Source organism: Myotis yumanensis, unplaced genomic scaffold (genome assembly GCF_028538775.1).
Source record: "Myotis yumanensis isolate MYYU_CA2020_CCGP unplaced genomic scaffold, mMyoYum1.0.hap1 SCAF_1, whole genome shotgun sequence".
Lineage (NCBI taxonomy): Eukaryota > Metazoa > Chordata > Mammalia > Chiroptera > Vespertilionidae > Myotis > Myotis yumanensis.
Genome location: NW_027223752.1, coordinates 157282976 through 157295215, shown reverse-complemented (window position 1 = coordinate 157295215; position 12240 = coordinate 157282976). Strand labels below are relative to the sequence as shown.

At 40.3% G+C, this 12240-nt stretch overlaps 1 protein-coding gene across 1 annotated transcript in view; it reads right to left on the bottom strand.

Annotated features, from left to right (window-relative positions):
* The window catches only part of ENPEP (glutamyl aminopeptidase), an 88841-nt gene that overhangs the window by 60988 nt on the left and 15613 nt on the right, over positions 1 to 12240 (bottom strand). Inside the window, exon 3 of the mRNA XM_070390815.1 lies at positions 10217 to 10348. Coding sequence (XP_070246916.1) covers positions 10217 to 10348 — 132 coding nt within the window. The remainder of the gene's footprint in view (positions 1 to 10216; positions 10349 to 12240) is intronic.

The following is a 12240-nucleotide window of genomic DNA, read 5'->3' as shown; positions in this document are numbered from 1 at the left end:
GACAGCGCCAAGTGAGAAGACAAGCCACAACTGAGAACAAATATTTGCAAAAGACATATCTGACAAAGGTATATTCTCCAACATATACAAAGAACGCTCCAAATGCAACAAGAAAACAACCAGATTAAAAAATGGACCAAAGACCTTAACAGGTACCTCACCAAATAATATATACAGATGGGAAGTCATATATGAAAAGGTGCTCTACATCATATGTTATCAATGAGATGCAAATTAAAAAGAGATACCACTAGACACCTACAAAGAATGCCAAAATCTGGACCACTGATAGCACCAAATGCTGGTGAGAATGAGGAGCGACAGGAACTGTCATCATTGCTGTTGGGAATGTAAAGCCACTTTGGAAGACAGCTTGGCAGTTCTTATAAACAGACTCTTACCATAGGATCCAGCAATCACTCTCCTTGGTATTTAACCAAAGGGGTTTAAAACATGTCCACACAAATTGCACATGGATGTTTACAACCAAGAATTAATAATTATAAATTATTATTCATAATTCCCCAAGATGTCCTACAGTGAGTGAATGGATAAAACAGAAAATTATTTCGTTCTAAAAAGAAATAATCTATGCAGCTACAAAATGAGAGGGAGAACACGTCAATGCATACTAAATGAGAGAAGCCAATCTGAAAAGGCTACATCCTGTATAATTCCAACTATGTGACATTTTGGAAGAGGCAAAATTATAGAGACAATAAAGAGATCAGTGGTTGCCTGAGCTGGGTAGTGAGGAGGAGGAAGAGATGACCAGGAGAAGTTCAGAGGAGTTTTAGAGCCTTGGAAATGCTTTGTATACGATTTGTTGAGATCCACAGAATGTACAACCAAGAATTAACCCTAAGGTAAACTATAGACCTTGGGTATTATGATGTGTCAATATAAGTTCATCCATGGTTTAAAAAAAAAAAAAGGAGGTATTATTTGGGGCAGTGATATTGGTAATGGGAGAAATTGTATGTGTGGGAGCAGGGGGTATATGTTCAATCTTAGTACCTTCCCTTAATTTGGTTCTAAATTCTACTTAAAAACTGCTTTAAAAATTTCTTGAAAGAAAAAGGTTTTGAAGACTTCAAATAAAGTATGTTCGTTGAATCTAAAAAAAATAATTCAAAACCTTCAAGCAAAGCAAAAGATGCCGTCATCTGGTTAGTTCCAGCCCATATACCTGACCAGAATGGCTGACTCGTCATTAAAAAAAGAAAGGAAAAAAATTATGCCTATTTTCCTTCTTTATTATTTCGAATGCATTGCTACTTTTGGTTTTCACTTAGGCACACTTCTGAGCCATCTTTGCCTAGAAGAACAGCGGAGAGACCAGGAATTTAAAAGACGAGTTCTGAAAGGGCACCCCTTAAATGGTCAGTGCTGGCTCTCTGTGCTCACTTCCACTGGGAACTTGACATTCTTGTTTTATCTGCATAAGTAAAACTGTGATCACCTTTATCTCCAAAGGCAACACAACTCACTCAATTATCATCCCAACATTCTCTGAGGTTTTTGCTTTCTATTTATTTTTAATTTGCCGTAAGTGGAGATACATTTCCCCCTGCCCTCTATGCAATGACGCTCATTATCCAGGAGGTTAAGGCAAACTAAGGGTCCAGCCGGGGGCCACCCGATCGGAGCCAAAATAATTGCTCCGTGCGAAATCCAAAGCCTCACGTTCACGCAGGACTGCTATGTTGCAAAGGGAGCTCCTCAGAATTTCTCATCTGTGAGCTAATTAGTGTGTCAAAACTCCCCAGAATCTCCACCACGTTTGTTCGTCGCCATTAAAAACTGCAGGAAGGTCAGCTCCTCTTGGCTGCTCCAGTGCTGCCTATACTCTGTACTTGAGCCCTAGGCACAATGTGCGGAGAGTGGGAGGATTGAGGAAGAGGAAGGGGAGATAACAGTGAGGCCTCCCACCCCACGCGGAGCAATGCGGGGGAGAAAGGCAGGGCGCTCTTTCCATGCAATCTTCTCCTTTCCCACGCCAGGAGGCCGACCTCCTGCAGCAGAAGGCTGCTGAGGCCATATAACCGGTTTTCTTACTCTATTTCTGCTGTTGGCAGCATCAGGGAGGCAGTGTCCTTGAATAGGACTGATATTAATGTAAGTTCAGTCAAGATAAAACCAGTCCCTTCCTCTTTTGTTTCTGAGAAACTCCACCCCGCAGAAGTATGTCCTGTCCTTAAGGTCGGGCCAATCTGCCTGTCACCTGTGAGCTCCGACTGTTATCTTGAAGGATCATAGATCATGTTTTATGACCACTGCTTTTATCAACGGGGCTAAGCAATCACAGACTATTAACCTCCTACCATCATGAGCCAAAGCATATCCACGAGTGTGTCCTATCTGCCATAAATCACAGCCCTATTTTTACTTTAAGACGCTGCCAACCGGCCAACAGCAGAACCACTGTGATGTTTAGATTTGGAGATTTTAAAAAGTATCCTCCTCGCTGCTGTCGCCTCCACTCCTCAGCTCAGCCTTTCTGCTCTCTGACCTCATCTTCAGCCCAGGCCCCATCTGCATCCCCGCTCCTCTCCGTGGCTTTATACAGAGGCTAACACCCTCCATCATCTGCTAAGTCCCAGCGCTGCTTTCTGTCCATGACAAAGATCAGAAATTACCCCTGAGTTGTTATCATTTTTTTAGTAATAATTCTCATCGTTCCAGTTCGCATGCTTGCTTTAACGAGATGACTTTTGAATAAAGATATGACCAGCCATATTAAAATAGCACAGAGAGAGGAGGCAGGCAGGCCTGGATAGTCTTTCCTCTCCTTACCTTCTAAAAGAATCATATACGCCTTTATTATTCAAGGACTCTATTAAAGGCTATATATAAAGTTTATTCATAAGATTTATAACTTTAGGTATAAACTTTATATATAAATATAAAGTTTGTTAGACTTTAAGAACCTAACTTGTATGCATATATTTTCAGTTTTTAAAAACAGTAAATTGCCTAAGCAAACTGAATTACCAGGATACACCACAGTTGGATACCAGTTGTCATACCTCGAAGCAATGACTCTATTGAGCTAGTGTCCGTGTGAAAGTCTAGCTTTCTAAAGCCCACCTTCAGCTCATTGTTCTTGTGGGAGGTGTGGCACATCTGTGTTATCACTGCTGTTGCTCTGCTTTTCTCTTATCATATTGGAAACTACTGTAAAGAATGGTCTTAGAATTCTTAGTAGTCTCCCTTCCATTCAAGTATCTCCAGGAATTTGAGAAATTGGACCTAACTCCTGATTCATGATTGGCCACTGGCACTCCCTTTATGTGCCCTTTGACAATGATTAGACCCACCAACTCACCATCTCTCAGAACAACCTAATGAAGCCACGTGCCTTCTGTACGCTCAATGGCTATTAGGTCTCTGAAACCAAAACCAAGTAGAAAACGCAGTAGTGTAATCATTACGAATAATTATTAGCCTAATGGAGTGCTTGAAAATGTTCTAGGTAATACAGCTTTTCTCAGGTAATGTCTCACTCTACACATCAATTCTATGAACCTGACATTATTATTAATAATATAATAAAACACTTTGCATCACTGATGATAACTTTACCCCAATCCTTTCACTAGTCCAGCTTCCACAATTATAAAATTGAAAGAACTCTGAAAAATAAAAACTTTTTACATGTTCGAAATAAACCAAGTTAACATTACCATCTAACCTGAACTGATAAGAGGTTTTTAAAATAATCTTTCTTTTTCTCTCTATGAAAATATTGCTGCGGAAGTATTAGTTTGATTATCATGAGGCCCCAGATCCCACTGCAGTTAATAATACAAAGTGTTTGTACTCTATTACATTGCACAAATATGAATTCCAACATTCAACTAGCCACAAGGTTTTAAATAAGGGTGTAGACCTCTAGTTAAAATCTTAATTTGAAGAGTTTTCAAAATAAATTTCCTCATTGTATACATGAGAGTCTAAGGCAGAACTGACACTAGAATTCAGTACAAAGCTTGTTTTCACTATATCATATTGCCTCTTTTAAAAAATATTTTTTTATTGATTTCAGAAAGAGAAATGGAGATGGGGAGAGAGATTGAAACATCAGTGATAATAGAGAACCATTGATCAGCTGCCTCCTGCAGGCCCCACACTGGGGGTCAAGCCCACAACCTGAGTATGTGCCCTGACCAGGAATTGAACCATGACCTCCTGGTTCATAGGTTGAAGCTCAACCACTGAGCCATGCAGGCGGGGCCATGCTGCCTCTTTTCTCTACTCCTACCACTGAAACCTGACTTCCTCTAGCTGCAAAATAGAGATAATGACTATCTCATGGAATTCTTGTGAGCATTAACTAAGCTAATGAATGCATAAGCAGTAAGAGTTTTACTAGGTGTATGGCCCATCAAGAGCATTGGTATCAATAGAGATAATCCGTAGAATTATTAACCTCTGTCCGTCCGAACTTCCCCATAGGCTTATTAACCTCTGTCCGTCCGAACTTCCCCATAGGCAGCGGCTCTCAACCTGTGGGTAGTGACCCCTTTGGGGGTTGAACGACCCTTTCACAGGGGTCGCCTAAGACCATTGGAAAACACATATATAATTACATATTGTTTTTGTGATTAATCACTATGCTTCAATTATGTTCAATTTGTAACAATGAAATTGGGGGTCACCACAACGTGAGGAACTGTATTAAAGGGTTGCAGCATTAGGAAGGTTGAGAACCACTGCCCATAGGCTAGTGATTTCCACATTGTGGTATCCACATTACCATGAGAAACACTAAGGGAATGCAAGGGGGAAGAAAAGCTAAGTTTTTTTACTTCCAAAATACGCTTTTCATAACCACAATAAATTTGAAAACCAAAACTATTCGATTTGCAAGAGCCTGTTTGGAAAGGCTTTTAGCAATAAAAACAGAAGGCCAAGAAGGAAAAAAAAGCAAACCACAGGATGTATGTTGTAAAGATAAAGTGGAAAGAGAATAGAGGAAAGTCTAGATGGTTTTGTCTCAAAAAACTGGATAACAGTCACCTGGAGCAGGCAAGGGGTAGTAAGGTGGATGAGGCGAGAGTCTGGAAGGGTGTGTTAGGGTCTGAGGTGAAGGCGGCACTGAACTTGGAAAGACCATGTGAACAGAAAGGAATGAGCGTGAACAGACTGCCAGCCTCCACTGCTACTATCCCCTGGGTCAGAAGTCGGACGGGGCCTGCAGGATTCCCACCATCACTGGGAACACTGCAAGTCAGCTGTGCGCTGGCTCCGTGTCCTCACTGTACTCGTCTGCTGAGCACCTCCCACTGACGAAGGTGATAAAGGTGACCACCCATCCAGGCTTGCCTAGGAATGCCCCAAGTCTGTCGCTTATGTTTCCACCTCTTGTCATATTTAATAATTACTAACACCTCATTATTTGTATTTTATAGATGATAACATGATGGTCACTTTACCTATCAACAACAACTTGCCTTTCTACTGCCTCTCATCCAGCAGAATTAACACCTGTTCATCTGTTGAGGTTTTGCAGAGTTTCATCTGAACTGCTCCAAAGAGACACATCTCTTAAAATGGCCTAGGCATTGCAGGGCCCCTAAAATCGCAGGTGAGGGCTTTGATAGACAAAGGGATGGTATGACCAACAAAGACCTGAAAACATATTTGAGTGGCACCAGACAGTGAAGGCCACATTTGTTTCACATCTTTATTGAAGTACTGATATCTTAGCATATTTCACTCCCTTTAGAGCTTAGTATTTTCCTTTTGAACATAGTAGGTACTCAATCTGGTTGAAGAAACCATCTGTTTCATTATCAATGCTGAGGTAGCAGGATGGGAAAGAAAAAATAACTTTATATTGTTTTTAATTATATAAATGCATATTTAAGTTACATTTTTGATATTACTGAATATAATATCTATTCGTTTAATTTTACAAAGTTTATCTTCTTCAAAATGGTTTTCAGCAGTGGGCAGGAAGTTGAGGGGGCATAAAACTTGATAGAAAGGAATCGTGATACATTAATTTTTTTTTCAGGTTTTGTTGGTGACTGCCTTATCACAGGATTGTGATATATTTCTTCTAAATTTTAATTTGCTCCTGACCCATAGATAAATTGTAAATAAGCACAACCTTGGCTTGATGTTAGGGTGACTAAGAACTATTTTTCTGCTGTGACTATAAATATTGAAAACATGTTCAGAACTTTGAGTTCAGTACTCAGCTGCTGTGAAGTACTGTTTGAGAAGAAACCCAACGCTGGCATTTAGGATATACAAAGCATTTCTTGGCAGCTCACTTTCTGTTTAAGTCAAAATTTGTTTGATGTTTGCTGATTATTATTACTGTAGTAGACTTTTTCAAAAACAAAAAAATAACATTTAAAAACTAACTTCCTCATAGAACCTTTTATTATTTTATCAATATTTTGTTGTTTCAGTTTTTTAAAATTTAAATAAAGAATAAGAATCACTAGCAATCTTCTATGGCTTCCTAAATTAAATAGATTCCTTTGGAGAAAATTAGAGCCCTTAATTTAGAATAAGCAAGTAAAAAGAAGGAAGAATTTAAAAACTCAATAACATGTTGTAAAATCAAAATCCTTCAGAAAACTTTAGCAAAACAACACCAAAAACGTATTTTTTAATAATAAAATAAGCCTGGAGAAACCAAGCTGGCAGAAATTTCTGCCTCACACAACCACTTCAAAAATACAACTAAAAGACAAAACGGACATCATCCAGAACCACAGGAAGGCTGGCTGAATGGAAATTCTACAACTAGAAGGAAAGAGAAAAGCACACTGAGACTCAGAGGAGGTGCGGAAGTAAAGTGCAGAGGTACAGAGGAGCACGTGGAAAGGGCTGGCAACTGAGGACACTGTTGTCTTTTTCAATCGGGAGGGAGACACAGCTCCCGACTCCTCTGAACTCCAGTTCTGGGCGAGTCTCTGGGGACCCAGACTGATACCAGGAGAAACTGGACTGTCTGGCATCAGGGGGAACTCAAGGGCGGCTTTCTCTCAGAGGTGCTTGCAGTGATTACCCATTACTGTGGGACACTGAGACCCAGGGCCTCTTAGGGCAGGGCTGAGGATCAGCCATAGCTGTTTGTTCCGCCCTGTTGATTCCCTGAGACCCCGCCCCAACCAAGCTTTGCACAGAGGCTTTTGCATATGAACGGCCAGGCCCTTTGCAATCTAAAACTACCTAACAAACTGCAGCTGGGTCAGAGAGACCCAGAACATCCAAAAGAAAGCCAAAGGCCCCACAGCAGCTTGCATTGCTTCACAGCTGGGCCTCATCTGGGCACCTCCAAACCCCAAACAAAGAAGAGGAATCTGCAGATCTCTCTGTAGCTCCTGCTGGGTGGCCTCAGGCAGAGGCTAAATTAGTACCTCCTTAGAGATCCAAGAGCCAGTGTACCCAGTGGTCAGAGTGGGACCATCCAGATTACAACTCCTCAGATCCATAAGGAACACACTCAGGGGGAAGACTCAGTGAGCACCAAAGCCCCACTGAAGCAAGTCTTGCTCCATAAGGGTGTCTCCAGCACAGAAGTTCTCCCACCATAGACACAGCTGATTCTCACAGCCAATTGGCCTGGAGGTCAATTCCTCCCAGTGATACCTACAACAATCAAGGCTTAACTACAACAAGACTGTGCACAAAGCCCACAAGGGGGTACACCAAGAGTGTCCACCTCAGGTAATTGGGGAGGCTGAGCCACTGGGCCTTATAGGACACCTAACACACAAAGCCACTCTATCAACACAGGGAAGCAGCCAAAATGTGGAGACAAAGAAACAGGTCACAAATGACAGAAATGGAGGAAAGCAAACTACTGGATATAGAGTTCAAAACCACAGTTATAAGGTTTATCAAGAATCTTCTAGAAACCGCCAATAAATTTAGTGAGACCCTCAAGAAATCTAGTGAGACCCTCGAGGTTATGAAAAAGGACCAACTAGAAATTAAACATACACTGACTGAAATAAAGAATATTATACAGAGTTCCAACAGCAGACTAGAGGATCACAAGAATCAAGTCAAAGATTTGAAATACGAAGAAGCAAAAAACATCTAACCGAAAAAACAAAAAGAAAAAAGAATCCAAAAGTATGAAGATAGTGTAAGGAGCCTCTGGGACAACTTCAAGTGTACCAACATCCAAATTATGGGGGTGCCAGAAGAGAGAGAGCAAGATATTGAAAACCTATTTGAAGAAATAATGACAGAAAACTTCCCCTACCTGAGGAAAGAAACAGAGAACCCCAAACAAAAGGAATCCAAAGAGGACCACACCAAGACACATCATAATTAAAATGCCAAGAGCAAAAGACAAAGAGAGAATCTTAAAAGCAGCAAGAGAAAAAAAGTCAGTTACCTACAGGGAGTACCCATATGACTGTCAGCTGATTTCTCAACAGAAACTATGCAGGCCAGAAGGGAGTGGCAAGAAATATTCAAAGTGATGAGTACCAAGAACCTACAACCAAGATTACTTTATCCAGCAAAGCTATCATTCAGAATTGAAGGTCAGATAAAGAGCCTTACAGATAAGAAAAAGCTAAAGGAGTTCATCACCACCAAACCAGTATTATATGAAATGGTGAAAGGTATTCTTTAAGAAGAGGAAGAAGAAGAAAAAGGTAAAGATAAAAATTATGAACGACAAATGCACATCTATCAACAAGTGAATCTAAAAATCAAGTGAATAAATAATCTGATAAACAGTATGAACTGGTGAATATAATAGAACCAGGGGCATGGAAAGGGAATGGACTGACTATTCTCAGTGGGGAAAGGGGGTGTGGGGAGTGCGGGAAGAGTCTGGACAAAAATCGTACACCTATGGATGAGGACGGGGGGCGGGGGGGGGCGGGTAAGAGCAGAGGGTGGGGTGAGAACCGGTTGGAGGGGAGCTATGGGGGGGAAAAAAATGGAACAACTGTAATAATCTAAACAATAAATATTTAATTAAAAGAGAGAGAGAGAGAGAGAGAGAGAGAGAGAGAGAGAACTATTTACCACTTAAAAGATATTTGGGGACCTTTTCCAAACTAGATTTTCCATTACATCCTTCCAAATTCTTTATATAGTGAAACCCATCATTAGAGCTCAGCTCACTAACTTATACAGGCTCTTAATGGCTCCCCCAGCCAGTATAGCTACACAGTAATATTATCTCTCAGCCAATGGGAGTGTTCTTTACTATTTTTGAAGGGAGCATCATAGCAACATATGTGGTAAAGGAAAGACAAAAGTTGGATGTAGACAACCCCTTTGAGAAATGAATATTCCTCCATTTGCTATAATTTGGATACAGTATAGTCAGCATACTGAAAACCTAGGTTTAGGATATCTCAGTATCAACCCCTACTGTACTAACATTAAGGTAAATTTCCCTGGGAACTAGTTTTACAGTAAATAGAGAAATCCATTCCTTTCGTCAAGTGATGGCCAGGGAGGTAAAGATATTTTCAGAATATCATATTTCAGAAGGCATAGCAGGGCACAGTATTTGAGGAAGATTTGAGGATTTTGAGTCTCCACCACTTGCCTATTGAGTGATCTTGAACAAATTACTTAAAATTATTAAATTTTAATTCTCTCATCTTTAAAATGAGGTGATGATTTCTTCCTTATAAAATGATATCAAAAAATTATGAGAATATATATTATTATGTAGCACAAAGGCACAGACGTGGAATGATAGGCCTAGTGTTTAGGACAGAAGCAAAATGGGGGCCTCCAAAATGAGAAAAATGATTAGGTTTTTTAAAAGAGAAGTATTGAATTAGTTATCTTGATTAAAAATAAGCTTAGTGTTTATACTTCCTTACACTTTAATAAAATGCTTACTGACACTTATGCTTATAGAAATGGCCCCAACAACCTCTCACTGCTAGTCACTCAAAGGATTTTGGCCTACCTCTGGCTTCCTCCTCCCGCTCTGGACCGTCTGGGGCCCCATCCAAACACAGATACTCAACCATTTTACTAAACTGGGCCATAAACTGAGGCTACCCATTTCGATGTCTGTTGTGCTTGTCTATTTTTCACCTGTATCCTTTTAGTTTACATTTTTCTATGTTCAGGGTACCATCAATCTCGCAGACCTGGGTAACTTTTCTAGTCTGTCACGTGAAAAAAAAAACACTCAAAAAAACAGAAAATGAATTACAAGTTCACAAGTGATAATTCTTTTTAAAACTATAATGTGACTCACAGGTATTCCTCTCTTTGATGTTCTCTTTATGGGGTGAAATTGATGCACAGCAAAGCACACCAGGTAAGTGCTCATGGGGACAGACTTCTGGAAAATTGTTCGTTTCCATTTGTCATCCACTGACTCTTCTTTCTGTTGAAAACAAAAAGATAATATTTTATCTATCAAAAGGTCAATCATGTACAAGGACAAATGATTGCTCCGAAGTTGACTTTCTACTCAGAAGCCCTTTGTCAAAGCTTAGGGGTAAAATTTCTTTTTAGGGGGAAAATGGTGTTGAAAAGGCTATAGGAAAATTTATTTATTTTCATTACTGTGAAAGAGTGATTGAACTATACACTGTATAAAGCTTCTCAGGGAATACAATTCTGACTGTGATATAAACTGGACAGGAGTTAGTTATCTTTTGACATAAAGCACACAATCCTGACCATAATATTTTTTAAAATCCTTATTGTTGAAAGTATTCATATGTCCCCCTATTTCCCCCACTAACCATAATATTGAGGAGATACTGTGATTCTTTAAAGAAGATAAGGCTAGTGTTCAAAGCCTTGCACAGAGGAAGAACTAAGTAGGTATTTGCTGATTTGCACATGTGCAGGAGGGCAATAGCTGTACCAGGCACAGCAGAATGTTGGGTTCTCTTTTCCATGTCTGGTTGTCTACAACAAAGGTATGGTCACTAAAGTCACAGCCCCACTGTGGGGAGAGAGAAGGATTCCATTGCTTGGTGCAACTACTGATCCCATCTGTCTGGTTTTCTCTCCATACCAGCTTTGCTTCCCCCACTGCCAAACACCAGTCCTAATACTCCAGCTATGAATACTTGCCCAACTCCTGCTACCCATTGTTTAAACATTCCCACATGCCCTTCAGCCACACAGTAAGTCACAGGCCAGTGAGAAGCTTTAAAAATGGATTAAGCAAAGGAGGCTGAAGTAGAATTGATATGTTGTTCACAAGGCAAGTGTGTGTACACATGTGCATTGGAGCTCCAGGGAAGTAATATGCTCTGCAATAAAAACCTACTGGCATTAGTTTTGATCTCCTAATGATTCAGAATAGTCTCTTCTTTCCAGGATTTCCAGAAGCATATTCTGCAAAAGTTAAAGGTCTCATGGGGAGGTCTTCAGTAGGTTACCAAAGTTGGCATTCTTTTTCCTCCCACTTTCACCTTCCACCTCCCATGCCAAGACATTCTAATAACATTTTATTCTGATCCAGTCTTCTGTATTGGAGTCTCATATGTTAAGTTTATCCTGTCCTTTTCCTTTTCCAATCAAAACTCAATTGCTCAGGTGCCTGACACTGGAAGAAAAGTTGATAAACTAATTCAAACTGGGGCATAGATAGCTGGTGGCAGTTCACTTTTTAATCCTCTTAAGATTTTGTTTGTTTTAGTTTGTTCTTGTGGCTTTTTTGAGGAATATCTCTATATATAAAAGGCTAGTACGCAAATTGTCCCCTTGGGAGTTCGACTGGGAGATTGGGAGTTTGATTGCTTGCTATGATGTGCATTGATCACCAGGGGACAGAGTGGAATGAAGGAAGGCTCCGGCTGGCAGCCAGAAGGCCCCAATTGGCCCTGATTGCTGGCCAGCCCTAGGGACTCTACCCGTGCACGAATTTTGTGCACCAGGCCTCTAGTTTATAATAAAGATGGATAAATTTCAGTGGTGATATTTCAAATAGTGGACAAGAAGGATGGGGGATATAATTTGGGCAGGTTGTCTTTTTGATACTAAGTAGGTGAGAATTATATCTAAGGACAAGCTTGACCCTTTTACATGTCAAACGTTTAAGATATAATATACCTCAACTTTAAGGTAATAATATTTTATCTTTTTTACTATGTTTTTATTGATTTTTTGGAGAGAGAGGAAGGGAGAGGGATAATGAGATAGAAACATCAATGAGATAGATACATCAATTGGCTGCCTTCTGCATGTCCCCTACTGGGGATCAAGCCTGCAACCCAGGCATGTGCTCTGACCAGGAATCGAACCAGTGACCTTCTGGTT